At 54.2% G+C, this 13805-nt stretch overlaps 6 protein-coding genes across 6 annotated transcripts; 3 read left to right on the plus strand and 3 right to left on the minus strand.

The window, feature by feature from the left end:
* Positions 1-1560: 1560 nt before the first annotated feature.
* Positions 1561-4391, plus strand: PG985_004202 (Oligopeptide transporter OPT superfamily; the record flags this gene model as incomplete). Its single annotated transcript, XM_066823971.1, has 7 exons — positions 1561-1885; positions 1978-2354; positions 2412-2517; positions 2569-2717; positions 2777-3486; positions 3558-4139; positions 4202-4391. The coding sequence occupies 7 exons, from the start codon at positions 1561-1563 to the stop codon at positions 4389-4391; spliced, it is 2439 nt and encodes an 812-aa protein (XP_066687131.1).
* Positions 4392-4532: 141 nt separating this feature from the next.
* On the minus strand, positions 4533-4898 carry PG985_004203 (dihydroxy-acid/6-phosphogluconate dehydratase; the record flags this gene model as incomplete). The annotated part of the gene is made up of 1 exon (XM_066823972.1): positions 4533-4898. The coding sequence occupies one exon, from the start codon at positions 4896-4898 to the stop codon at positions 4533-4535; it is 366 nt and encodes a 121-aa protein (XP_066687132.1).
* Positions 4899-4960: 62 nt separating this feature from the next.
* On the minus strand, positions 4961-6632 carry PG985_004204 (uncharacterized protein; the record flags this gene model as incomplete). Its single annotated transcript, XM_066823973.1, has 2 exons — positions 4961-6184; positions 6267-6632. 2 exons carry the CDS (start codon positions 6630-6632, stop codon positions 4961-4963), a joined length of 1590 nt encoding a protein of 529 aa, XP_066687133.1.
* Positions 6633-7506: 874 nt separating this feature from the next.
* PG985_004205 (alpha amylase) lies at positions 7507-9464 on the minus strand (the record flags this gene model as incomplete). Its single annotated transcript, XM_066823974.1, has 2 exons — positions 7507-8596; positions 8668-9464. The coding sequence occupies 2 exons, from the start codon at positions 9462-9464 to the stop codon at positions 7507-7509; spliced, it is 1887 nt and encodes a 628-aa protein (XP_066687134.1).
* A 783-nt stretch (positions 9465-10247) lies between these two features.
* On the plus strand, positions 10248-11972 carry PG985_004206 (uncharacterized protein; the record flags this gene model as incomplete). Its single annotated transcript, XM_066823975.1, has 2 exons — positions 10248-10755; positions 10831-11972. The coding sequence occupies 2 exons, from the start codon at positions 10248-10250 to the stop codon at positions 11970-11972; spliced, it is 1650 nt and encodes a 549-aa protein (XP_066687135.1).
* Positions 11973-12682: 710 nt separating this feature from the next.
* On the plus strand, positions 12683-13539 carry PG985_004207 (ubiquitin carboxyl-terminal hydrolase isozyme L3; the record flags this gene model as incomplete). Its single annotated transcript, XM_066823976.1, has 2 exons — positions 12683-13067; positions 13166-13539. The coding sequence occupies 2 exons, from the start codon at positions 12683-12685 to the stop codon at positions 13537-13539; spliced, it is 759 nt and encodes a 252-aa protein (XP_066687136.1).
* Positions 13540-13805: the final 266 nt, after the last annotated feature.

Consider the following 13805-nt stretch of genomic DNA (forward strand, 5'->3'; position numbering starts at 1 on the left):
ATGTTTACTCGATTTGGTTCGATAGGAAATGAGGAATGCGGTCGCAATCAGAGCTGCCGCTATGCCGCCCACCTTCAAATGAACATCAACATCTTTCTTCGCCGCATGGACTATTTCTTTTCACGAGCACTGGCATATCACAATGTCTTGAGACAGACGGTGCGAACAGAACACTGCGTGATCACGTAGATGACAATGGGCGGTTGCCTGAGAATCGCAGGACTCACGAAAGTCCCCTTTCTGACTTGCGTGTCGTATGTGGTGAGCTAAAATGAGAATGTGCGTGGAATTTGCCTCGATTCAACATGAGCTTTACAAGAGGCCAGGCACATCATGGCCATGGGTAGAAACGAGGTTATTCCCGATCCGAGGAGCTCCCATCTTGGCATTACTCGAAGATTGCTCGAACATATACCTTGGATGCAGTCATCTTGCCCCGCCGGCCAGCCTAGAGTCTCCAGGGCCTGTATAAATTTGACTATATACAGAATAGTACAGCTAGCGAACTACTCTATCTGGTATTGTAATGGGGGAAACATGGGGTACGACGATTGCCCCTGTAGATGGGTCCGCATAACGGTTGGGAGGGAGGTAGCCAGTGGATGGATATACTGTCAACCGCCGGCTTCAACTCGGCGTTTGATAAACACACAGCCCAGATGTGGGACGACGTTGCTCTCCAAGCCTCGATCATGCCTTCAAGATATAATCTGCTATGGGTCTGGCACGGCAGGCAGTGTCGGAACAGGGGCGATCCCGAGTGGCCATGATATCACGGTATTACGAAAATCCGCTGGGAATCAAGGTCTGCGGTGAGATTCATCATGGCTTTGGACGATTTTACTCGGATCACATGAGAACCCGGCGGGGGCAATGCAAGTTGCTATTAGCGTATGGTTGGCTCTGGGAACCTCAAAGTTATAGCCCAGTATGCATGCAGTGCGAGTAATGGCGCGTCAACTGTCCTGCCCCCGGGTGGACGCTATCACCGCATCAGTAGCTGCGAATGCCGAGACCGTTGGTCGATCTTCGCGTCAACTCTCCCGGTCGGTAGCGGGAGGGAGACCAACCGTGCTCATGGGTGCGCGCATAATCTCTCAAGGCAGCCCGTAATTATCCTCACGAAATCGCCCCGGGTGCTGCATTCGCGCCGCAGTATCCCAACTCTTGCATCCCCCTAGTATTGGTCGGCCCTATCGTGCTCCCAGACCAGATGACCGACCAGCTAAGCCAGAGCGGGCGAAATACTGGGCTCTGTATACTGGAAAGCATATTGCCTGCATGTTCGCAACCCAGGCGGCATAGAAGGCAGCACGCCATTGAAGCGCATATTCATCATGGGACATTTGGTTTGGCGGGGAAGGCTTACACGAGTCAACCGCTCCCTGCGGCATATCTTGAAACTATCCGGGGATATGGCAAGATTGCGTTTCTCGTCGTATGATGGCGGGAATCGCTCGGCGAAAGGCGACGTCACTTTTCTTTATAAAGGCATGAAGCCCCGGCGGCTCTCTGGTTGATAGTTGGGATATTCGGACGACAGCCACTACAACCGTCGCCATGATTTCTAAGACTATTTCAAACCAAGGCGACTGGCCTGTACTAGCCGGAGCTCAACTGACTGTATCTGAGTCCCGGGACTCAGACTACAATGAGAAATCAGAAAAACATCTTATACAATATTCTACCGTTGAAGATGGAGACCTTGGGAAAAGTAGCAAAGATGAGTCCCGCCGTGGTTCTGACGTTCCCGACTATGCCTCAGTTGCGGAGAGCAGAACGGCAGCCGAGAAAGTCGATAATATGGCAGAGATCGGGCTCTATGCCCTTCATGTCGAGGACGACCCTTCACTTAACCCTTGGACTTTCAGAACATGGTTTATCGGTGAGTTGCCCAGATTCAGTATCGCATACACTGGCAATGGCCTGGCAGCAACTATACGAGCCAAGGATAACTAATAGTTGGATACAATCTAGGCCTAGCACTCTCTGCCCTATCCTCGAGCCTTGCGACAGTGTATATGTTTAAGCCTCAGGGCGTGGGCATCTCCACCATCTTTCTCTGCGTCGTCAGCTATGTAATTGCTCTTGCGATGGAGCTGATTCCACGACGAGGCTGGCTCGGCCGCTTCCTCAACCCCCACCCCTTTAATAGCAAGGAACACGCAGCCATACTGATCATGTCGTCGACCGCGGCTCATTCTGCCAAGGCAACACAAGTCCTTGCGGTCCAGAAACTGTGGTACCACCAGCTGCCAAGCACAGCTATCTGCATCCTTCTCATCTTCTCCTCCCAATGTCTGGGCTATGGTATTGCTGGAGTCCTGCGGAAGGCTCTGGTATATCCTACCAAAGTGAGCCGAACCCCCCTTTCCTTGCCATGTTAAACGAGGAACTGACGAGTGGCATAGTTTGTGCATCCTGGGAGTTTGCCTCTCATGTCACTACTTGAAACCCTCCACCGGAAGAGGATAGAAGTGAAGCCACAGTTGAAGCTCTTCTACTGGGCTTTTGCTTGTATGTTCGTCTGGGAGGTCATGCCTCAATACGTTATGCCCCTTTTGACAGGGGTCAGTATATTCTGTCTCTTGAAACAAAACAGCATGCACTTCACGCGCATCTTTGGCGGGGCAAACGGAAATGAGGGACTCGGGCTCTTTTCCCTCTGCTTCGACTTCCAATACATCGGAAGCTCCGCCCTTTTCATGCCACTCACTGTACGTACTTCTTTTCGCGCGTGAGCCGGGGCGGGAACTGCTTACTAACAAGTCATCAGACCCAAGTCAATGTCGTCGTGGGCATTTGCCTAAACGTGGCAGTTTGCCTGGGAATGTACTACGGAAATATCTGGAGAGCCAAGGATTTCCCCTTGCTGTCCCAGCTTCTGTTCTCCCCCAAATCAAACTCCACGCACTACGTGGTCTACCAGCAGAACGCCATCCTGGACTCACAGGGCATTGTTGATGATGTCCAGGTCCAGCAAGAAGGCATTCCATACATGGCGGCCAGCTTCGCCCAGTATGTGCTTACTGAGAACCTGGCCATTACAGCCACCATCACGCACATGCTTCTCTACAATTGGAACGACCTGAAGTGTGCTTGGTCAGGCTTAACGGTAGCCAACCTGAAAAGGTTGGTCAGGGCTGAAACCTGGATGCCTTGGAAGAAGCAGCAAAAGGAGGGATTGAGCGAGGAAGAGAAAGAGGATCTCGATCCCCATTATCGGCTCATGCTCAAATACAATCCTGCTCCGGACTGGTGGTTTGGCATCATTTTCATCGTGGCTACGGCCGCGGGACTAATCTGTATCCAGCAGACCAATTCCGGCATGCAATGGTGGGCCTTTATCATTGCCATCAGCATGGCATGGGTGTTCATCCTCTTCATCGGAGCACAAGTTGCTATCACAGGCTTCGGTGCCCCTGTGACCTCCGTTATCCAGATGATTGGCGCTTATATGGAACCCGGCAAGCCACTGGCTAACATGTACGGCTTGCTTCTGTCCTCCCCCACGTCCTTTTGCTTTGCTGGATTGTCCTCTAATCATGCGTGTTCAGGTATTTTACTCTCTTCGGCGCGACTTCTGTCTACCAAGGACTTGTCCTTCTCGCCGACTTCAAGCTGGCGCAGTACGCGAAGCTTTCACCGCGCTGCACATTGACGATGCAGCTTGTGGGGACTCTGGCGGGCGGTCTTATCAACTACGCCGTCATGATGAGCATCACAGAGGCGCAGAGAGACATCCTGCTCTCCATCGAAGGAACCCACATTTGGTCTGGCGCCCACCTCCAGAGCTTCAACACCCAAGCCGTCACCTGGGTACGTCAGCCGCCACTCTTTGACCTTCACACTATTGAATACCTAACATATACTAACAACATTTTGCACCCAAAGGGCGGCCTTTCGAAATACATGTACTCATGGGGAAGCACTTACCAGTGGGTGCCTCTGGGGCTCGTCCTTGGCTTTGCGGCGCCCCTGCCCCTGTACTTTGCGCATCGCCACATGCCAAAATACCGCCTCGACATGGTCAACATACCCATCATCGCGTGGCACATTGGCTATTTGGTTTCCGGCATCAACTCGTCTATCCTGATGTATTTTCTGATTGCGTTCTGGAGTCAATTCTATCTCCGCCGGTGAGTCTACCCCTTATCCGCATGAGCATGGCTTTCTTACTGACCACCCGGGCCCCCTGCAGATACAAGCCAGAATGGTTTCTCAAGTATAACTACGTGCTGTGTGCCGGCCTCGAGGGCGGCACCCAAGTCATTATCTTCATCCTCACTTTTGCATTTCTTGGTGGGAGCGGGACGCCGGTCACGTTCCCGACTTATTGGGGCAATCGGGGCGGCAATGTTGACTTCTGCATGACGGATCCTGCTGCTTGATTCTTTATACCCATTTAGATCACATGATTGCTGTTATGCTCTCTGAGATCTCCCCGCTTCCCTCTCTTTCCTATGTCCAGCGCCTTATGCGTTCCAATGGCCTGTCTACATTCAATAGAGTCTGAACTTCAATTCGGCGCCTTAACTTCTCCTTCCTGGTCCAGCCGCTGTCAGGAAATCGAAGTCGGCCCCCTCATCTGCCTGATTGACCGACCGCATGTACAATCCCCTGTAGCCCCTCATGTTCTCCCTCGCGACCCAGTGCGAAGCCGTTCTTTCAGCTTCCCCCAGACCTGAACGGGCTGCCTCTGCCTCTGCCTCTGCCGCCTGCCTCCTCCGAGCAATCCGGCTCTGAATCTCTTCGTCGCTGAGCTCGACCCGCAACGACCTACTCTCCACATCACACGTAATCACATCGCCATCCTCGACGATGCCGAACACTGAGGATGGATCCTCGGACTCGGGCGCCACATGCAGCACAATAGTCCCGCCCGCGGTGCCGCTCATCCTTGATTCGTTTTGTGATGTTGTCGTTTTTCTTCTTTTCTTCTCCTCTTTCTGTCTTAATTTCAACCATCACTGCTTAATGGGTCAATATCCATAGTGTCAAGGCCTGGCAATGCCGTCAACAAGTGCTTGTCGAGAAGTTTGGAGTATATTCTGTTGCCTCCAGGTAGTCGATGGATGCGATGCCTCAGATATCGTATGTGCTCTACTGCATCGTGCCGATCCGAATCGACCGGGATACGGGCCACGACGTTGATCGCAGCCGAGGTGACATCGAAGAGTTTCTCGGTAAAGCCGCCTCCATGGACGGCGAGGCATTCCAGGTCGAGACCCCTGATGCTCGAGACCACATCCCGAGCTATATCCAGTGGGTACTGGTAGGTGTAATTAGCCGGTATTAACTCGGTTCCGGCAAGATCTTCCGAAAGATGCCCCAGGCGAAGACGGACTTGCCACATGATGGCGCGTAACCATAGTTGCGTGACCCCAAGGTTCGCGATCTGGGTATCTTGTAGTGATGAAAGCGGTGTTAGACTCAAAGCACCACATATCTTGGCCTCGATGTCGTCCAGGGCACCGGGAGAGTGCGGACTCGACAGATTCTCGCCGTTGTAGGTCGCTATAAACGACGTATCAAGGGGGCGGAACAGGGCAATCAGACACTCGAACCCAGTGAGAGCCTGCGGGTCGTGGTTTCCCAGGACAGCAAAATCCGCCGGAGGGGACGATGGGGTAACCTGTAGCGTGATGGGACGCCGATATCTGATGGCATGCGAGCGCTCAGAGACGACCAAAACCCAAAAGAGTCTCCCAGCAAGTGTTCGGCAAGGTTCCTGGAACATGTCCAGGTGTAGCAAAAGGAAAAGGGTGGTCGTTTCGCGGAGGAAGAAGAATGCCTGGCTGTGGTGCAGAAGAGCGGCATGGCATGCATAGATGAAGAATGTGAATAACACATGCTCGAGGGTGGGGTTGGAGCGCCTGGCCAGATTACGATGAGCGGCGAGGGCCTCTTCTAGAAGGGCCCATCCGTAGGCGGCGTTGGTGTCGACGCCTACCACATGGGAAAATCGACGACTGCTAGGTTCTTCGACTTGAATGAATACCATGGCGCACATGCCTACCAGGACACAGTAGGCTTCCACGCCCGACTCGGAGGATTCGGTGATCCTTCTCCGGAGAGACTCGACGTAGCTCAGGGAGAGGATGGGTATGGTCGGGCAGAGTCGCGCAAAAAAGCGCTCGACGCAATGGTCGACGACATGGCTGGGCAGCAGATTCCGGTGCCTCTGAAAGGACTCGCGAGGGGAAACTGGTAAAGGCCTGTGGTGATATGGGGAGGTCCAGTGTGGAAAGGATGGGCAGGCCAACGACAGGAGAGAGCAGGGGTGGACTGGTGGCAGAACCGTCGTCTGGGTCGGGGAGATGGAGCTTAGCGGATTGGGCCTTGCCAGCCGCGGCAACACACTGGTCGCCCAGCCCGACCTTGACACAGCGCTGGCAAGGCCGGGACTCGCTACATCCCTTTTGCAGGCGCCGACAGCGTAGACAGGCCCGCGAGACCTGGGCTCGCTTTGCTCGCTTGGAAACCCGTTGCTTCATCTGTTGTTGGGGCGGTGTCTGGCTGTCATCGTCCAGGGCCGCGGCTGAAGATTCCGAGGCATATGAATGTGGATCCGGTGGTGAATCGCCAGAATCCCCGTTTCCGCTCCCGCTCCCTCTTGTGCAATCCGACATGTTGGAACCAGCGAGTGGAAATATCCGGGGGCTATGGCATTTGCTTGAGCCAGAGAAAAAGAAAAGAAAGAAGGCATGGCCGTGGCAGCGAAAAGCATGCCTCCTCTCCTACTTACGTAGCGGCAGCACCAAGCTCGAGGCTTGCTTCTGGCATCCCAAGTAAGTAAGCAGTACGTGGTGGAATCGATGATGTTGCGTCCTGGTCAATCGAAATATGATGCACGCACAGCGTTCGGGTTTGGGTGCTTTATTCGGCCAGCTTGGGTCATTATTTGCGGGGTTAGGACTGCATTTGCACCCTATAATGCATAAGGGACTATAGTAGTGACATGCCAGGTACTAAATTGACATGAGGTTTTGATCCGGGGTAACATGGAGCACTGGGAAGGAGCGAAAGGCAGGGACCGACCAGGTAGGCAGGCAGGGCCTGCGGCTCTCGCTCGCTTGGGCTCGCACACACACACTCTCATAGCCTTTGGCTTCGGCCCGAAAGGAAACTGGGGAGTGGGAAGGCCAGGAAAATCAGGGAATCCAGTTAGGAGGACGGGGGAATTCCAAAAGCACCGGGTTGGCTGTCTTCTGCTTTTCTCGGCCGTTTCTTATATATATATAAAAAAAAAAAAAAAAAAAAAAAACAATGTATAGATATAAATGGAGTTACATAACCTGTATGTAAGTGACTTATGTACGCAACTCTCCATCTACTTATGTACATAGATATGTAATGTACGTGTACTTACTTACGCATACATGTAGAGTGAAGACAAGTATGTACATGACCTGACGATAACCTTCCAATGAAAAAAAGAGACACGGAATTTCCCGTACTACACAGTTGCACCCCTGCACCCGTCTAGACCTCAAAGACCTCGGGTCAAAAATTGACGTATATCCTGCCTTCCCATGCCTGCAGATCATCCCCCAGAAGCGGCTGCCTCTCCTCGGCAGCAGCAGCAGCAGCCGCTGTGGTGAGTAGGAGTCTCGCCTGCTTCTCCCCACAGCCCAGCAGATGGACTACGTCAACAGGTTTCTGTACTTGCTCTGACCAGTTCATCACCACCAGTGCTCGCTTTGGGGCGCTCGGGGTGGCCCCATGCTCAGCCACCGGGACGTTGCATTCCTTCATGTACACGTACCTCTTTTCGTCCTGCTCCTCCAGGTGCCGAAACGCACCGAGGACGAAGACGTCTGCGTGCTGCTTCCTCAACCGCAGCGCTTTCTTCCAAAACTCCAACACGCTCTCTGGGTCGCCGCTCTGCTTGCGCACGTTGATCTGGGGAAATCCATCGTGCACTCTCATCCAGGGGTGATCTGACGTCGTGAACCCGCCGTTCTTCGCTTGCCCGTCCCATTGGAACGGCAGTCTCGCGTGGTCTCTCCCCAGGATCTGTAGGCCATGCATCGTGTCTGCCAGCCGCTGCTTATCTCCACTGCGCACTGCATCTCCATGGAAACTTCGGCTCTCCACGTCTTTGTATTCGTCGATGCCCCAATCACGTGGCATATTGACCATGCCGATCTCCTGGCCCTGGTACAAGAACAGAGTCCCCGTGAGCGTTGCTTGCCACAAGGCGAGCGTCTTGGCGCTAGCGGCCCAGAGCTCAGGGGTGCTAACATTCCCGAAGCGATTCACAGCACGCCCGTTGTCATGATTCTCGCAAAACACCGTGGTCCAGCCATCGGTGCCCTCTATAAAGGTCTGGAATTGGGCCACATGGCTCTTGAGTTTGGACAGCGCGTATGGCTGGTAGATATACTTGGGCCCAAAGCCACCGCCCGTACCCAGGCGGATCATGCTGAACTCGAACACCATGTCGAGCTCCTGTGCCGCGGCACTTACGTAGGGCAGCACATCCGGAGGGCCCGCCATGTTGGAGAGCTCGCCGACGCTGACGGCTCCATATGGAGCAAGAGCCTTTTGGTTCATCTCATGAATAAACTCGTGGATACGCGGTCCATTACACCTACAAGTGTCCCGGTCAGTGATTTGCTAGAGACTGACTCGTTCTCGGCCCCCACCAGATCGGAGACTTACCACATCTCCGGGGCAGGCTGGCTTTCCCACCGCGGGTCTGTTACGGGTGCATCGACATATTCTGTGCGTTTCGAGTACTTATTCACAGTGTCGATCCGGAACCCATCCACGCCTTTGTCCAACCAGAAGCGCATGGTGTCTTCATAGATGGCCTCCCGACACTCGTCATTCTCCCAGTTGAGGTCAGGCTGGTCTGACGCATATAGATGTAGATAGTACTCTTGCGTCGTCTCGTCCCAAGTCCATGTTGGACAAGCAAAGTAGCCGCGCCAGTTAGTAGGGGCTAGTCGCCGGCCATCAGGATCATAGCGTGCAGGTTTCCATATGTACCAGTCACGCTTGGGGTTATCCTTGCTAGACCGTGATTCTTTGAACCACGCGTGCTCTACACTGGTGTGGTTGACTACCAGATCGAGTATCAGCTTCATGCCGCGCTCGTGACACTGCCGAGTCAATGTTTCAACATCCTCAACGGTACCATAGGGCGGGTATATGGCCTGATAGTTTGATACATCGTAGCCCATGTCTTTTTGTGGGCTATCGAAGACGGGCGACAGCCACACGCAGTCGACCCCTAGGCTGACCAGGTAGTCGAGCTCCGAGATAAGGCCTGGGATATCTCCCCATCCGTCCCCATTCGAGTCCTTGAAGGAGGCCGGATAAACCTGGTAGAACACGGCGGATTTCCACCACGGCTCTTTCCCGACCAGGCGGGCACCATCCTGCCCGGTGGTGTGGTGGTGGCCATTGCAGGTACCGCTACTACCCATGACAGTGCCTGTGATCCTTTGGGGCATAATTTCACCGCTGGGCTTTTCGGTCCTTTTTGACGTCACCTACATCCAAGCGAGGGGTTGCTAGCAGGCGGCCGGGGAGCTGAATGGCTGCCAGTTCTTGCTTGACCGTCGACCCTCCAAGAACTGGTTCTCGCCTTGGAAGCGCGACGCGAAGAAGGTGTTGTTGGACGCAGGATAACTCGAGTGATGGCCTATTCGAGTCACGAACATTGTGTTGTTGCGAACCAGTTCCAATTTAACAACGGCGAATTGAGCCTCACCCTCGCCAAGATGTTTCAACTGGATAAAATCGGGCACAACTCCGCATAACCCCGACTCCGACAGCCTGAACGGCCCCCAGCCAATGACAGGGCAAAAACTCCGAACCCCCTGTCCAACGCGACATCGCGGCCGCGCTCGCTACCACCCCAAAAAATTGAAACAAACATGCCGGCAAGCCGACCCCAGATTCAGCCCCCGCAACGCCAGGGAATGCGGAGGATGGCTGCTAATGTAGCAGGCCTGGGCCGGCCCTTTAGGGGGGGTTCCGCGGCCATTTGAACGGGAATCACACCTTCCCACATCTGGCCATTTGCTCGGGTTGCACAAATATGTACCTGGTTTTCCTTACTGCAAGTGAAATGCTGTCCCAATCATGACTACAAATAGGCCCGATGCCGTTGCTCTAGCTCTCGGGCATCTAGTCAGAGAGTAGCCACCTCCCACCCGGCGCACGTCTAACTGCTTTGTCTCTTTGCTACAACCCTACCTAAAAGCACAAGGAATCGAATCTCCCGGGGCGTCATGTCAGATGAGGGTGCCCAGCCACAGGTCCATGATGGAGGCCATGGCGTGCCAGACTCAAAAGGTATGGTCAGCACGGACACCACCATGCTGGCCTCGGAAGCCAAGCATGCAGCCGACGCCGAGCAGCAGATGAGCTTATGGACGGCCATGAAGCTCTACCCCAAAGCCATCGGATGGTCTGTCCTTCTGTCTTCGACTTTGATCATGGAGGGGTATGACTTGGCTCTGCTGAGCTCTCTCTACGCTTCGCCCCCCTTCAACCAGAAGTACGGGACATACGACGCGAAGAGCGGCAAATACGCCTTGTCGGCTGCATGGCAGTCTGGACTGTCCAACGGCGCGCGCGCCGGCGAGATCATCGGTTTGATTCTCGCAGGTTGGACAGCCGATCGACTGGGGTATAAGATGACGACAATGCTCAACCTGGGCCTCATGATCCTGTTCATATTTGTGTTGTTCTTCGCTCCAAATGTGCAGGTTCTGGTGGTGGGGGAAGTTCTGTGTGGTAAGTCTCCCCCTTCTCCCTGCGTTGAACAACAAAATGCGATGTGGACGCGTGGAGCCAACATCAGATGATCAGGGATACCGTGGGGCGCTTTCCAGTCTGTCACACCGGCCTACGCCTCGGAAGTCGCTCCTGTGGTGCTGCGCCCTTACTTAACAACATTCATTAACATGTGCTGGGTGATCGGGCAATTCTTCGCAGCCGCTGTGAACAAGGGTTCGGTGGACCGCACAGATCAGTGGGCCTACAGGATCCCGTTCGGAGTCCAGTGGGTATGGCCCATCCCCATTCTGGTTGGGCTGGTTTTTGCCCCGGAAAGCCCCTGGTGGCATGTTCGGCACGGCAACCGCGAAGCCGCCAGAGCCAGTCTTTTGCGACTTACAAGCGCCGCCGATGAAAAATTTAACGTGGATGAGACCATTGCTATGATCGAGCATACCAACGCGCTGGAGAAGGACCTCCGCGCCGGGACCACCTTCCGTGACTGTTTCAAGGGCGTCGATCTGCGTAGGACTGAGGTCGTCGTCGGCATTTGGCTAGTGCAGACGCTCGGCGGGCAGAATCTCATGGGCTACTTCGCCTATTTCCTGACCCAGGCCGGCATGGACCCGTCAAACTCGTTTTCCTTGTCCATGGGCCAGTACGCCCTCGGCATGGTCGGTACGGCCGGCTCCTGGTTCCTCATGGCGCGTGTGGGCCGCCGCCGCATTCACTTCGGCGGGATGTGCGTCCAGTTTCTCATCCTGGTCATCGTGGGCTCCCTCGCCTTCTCGGGCACCCAGGCCTCCGTCTGGGCCATCGGCGCAATGCTCATCGTCTTCACCTTCGTGTACGACTTCACCGTCGGCCCGGTCACGTACTCGCTCATCTCAGAGCTGTCGAGCACGCGCCTCAAGGCCAAGACCATTGTCCTGTCCCGCGCCGGCTACAACGCCAGCAACATTTTCGTTAACGTCATGACCAACTACCAGCTCAGCTCCACGGCCTGGAACTGGGGTGCCAAGGCGGCTTACTTCTGGGCCGGCACCTGTCTAGTCAGTACGGTTTGGGTCTTCTTCCGGGTGCCCGAACCAAAGGGCCGCACGTACGCGGAGTTGGATCTGCTGTTCGAACATGGGGTGCCAGCACGCAACTTCGCGAAGACGGGAATTGATCCATACGCCGATAATTTGGGGAATGCTAAGAGCGTCACGATTAATGAGAAGCCAAAGGAGTAACAAGAATATGCTAGATAGTAGGCTCCTTTGGATCGGTAATCATAATGTAGAACCTGCAATTCAAATTGAATTGTGTTCCTTTAAACACCTATATGAATCAGTAATGTTATCTACCATACACAATACCCACCTTCAGAATCAAGAGCCCCCTGAAGTTGTCACGCTAGCACGGATGCAGAGTAGGGCTCCTTCGGCGTTGACTCCGGATGTCAAGGTAGTGAATAAGTTACTGCTGCACCGGTCGGTACATCTAGCAGTCAGGCTTAAAGAGAAGACAATGGCAAGCGACTGCTGACAGGAGGCTTCCAATCAATAGGCACAGCTCAGGTTCAAATACCTACCTGGAGAGCGTACGTACCTTATTTGCAAGGAAGGAAGGTCCCGTTCTTACTGCTCAAGTAATCGCAACTTGTGGTGGTTGGTGCCTTGCATGTGTCATTTTGGTAAGACTTTGTTGCGTCATAGCGCCCTGCCAGGGACGCTGCCTCCAAGGATAAGCTGTTTGGGATTTGGCGGGGTTCAACTGCCACTTGAGCTTACCTAGGTACATGTAGGTTAATAGATGCCTGGTGTACATCCACCGTACCTTACCTTTGAGACCAAGTGAACATATCATCAAGCTGTACGTTGAATTGACGGCATCAACCAGCAAACTTCACATTGTCTTGCATCCTTCTTCACGCCCGTTTCTTGAGACAGATTTCAGCATCATGGCCTCCGCCACGCAGACACATCCGGACCCCGCGCCGGGCAGCACGCCGGCTTTCATCCCCCTCGAGGCCAACCCAGAGTTGATGACAAAACTGCTGCGCAAGCTCGGCCTCAGCAATGCCCTCCAGATGCACGATGTCTTTTCTATCGAAGACCAAGATCTACTGAGCTTCATCCCCCAGCCACGCATGGCCCTCCTCCTTGTCTTCCCCGTTTCGGCTGCCTACGAGTCGCAGCGCATGGCCGAAGACGCACCAGTAGCCGACTACGCCGGTAAAGGTGACCAGGAGCCAGTATTATGGTTCAAGCAGACGATCCGCAATGCATGTGGCATGATGGGCTTGCTTCACGCCGTCAGCAACGGGCCTGCACGAGACTTCGTGGGTAAGCAGCCACTCTACCTGTCTACACTATTTGACCTAGATTGAGGGCATCACATTGCATATCCGAGCAGCGTCACTGACTAGACAACTTCATTGCAGAATCCGGCAGCGATCTGGACAAATTGATCAAGGCCGCGACGCCGCTTCCACCTACCGAGAGATCGAAGCTTATCGAGCAGACCCAGGCACTCGCCTCTGCACACCACGAAGCGGCCAGCCAAGGCGCCACCGCAGCACCAGACGCCCAAGACGACGTGGATTTGCACTACGTTTGCTTTGTGAAGACGAACGACGGCACGCTGTGGGAGCTGGACGGCCGCCGCAAAGGCCCAATTGCCAGAGGAAAGCTGGCCGAAGAGGAGGATGTGCTCTCCGTAAGCGCGCTTCAATGGGGACCGCTCAAGTTCTTGGAGAGGGAGGGAGCCGATATGCGCTTCTGTTGTGTGGCTTTGGCTGGTGCCCTCGACGACTGATTTGACATGGTGGCTTGAATATCGCATATTTTGGCGTTGGTGTAAGGGATATTTTTGATGAGCCGACGCAGAAGCTGCTGCGAACCCATACTCGCAGCATCTTGAGCGACATCATTGGGGAATGGAGGAAAGAGCTTCGTTGCGTTGAAGGCCTGCTTCATTTCTGATAGGCCTTAGGTAACAAGGTCACAGGGGGTAACATGGAGCGCATTGGCCAGCCACACTAAGCCACAATTTCATGTTTCTTTCAATGCGATGTGAAATTC

The sequence above is a fragment of the Apiospora marii genome (assembly GCF_038362585.1).
Source record: "Apiospora marii strain CBS 49790 chromosome Unknown utg000003l_segment0_segment0, whole genome shotgun sequence".
NCBI lineage: Eukaryota > Fungi > Ascomycota > Sordariomycetes > Amphisphaeriales > Apiosporaceae > Apiospora > Apiospora marii.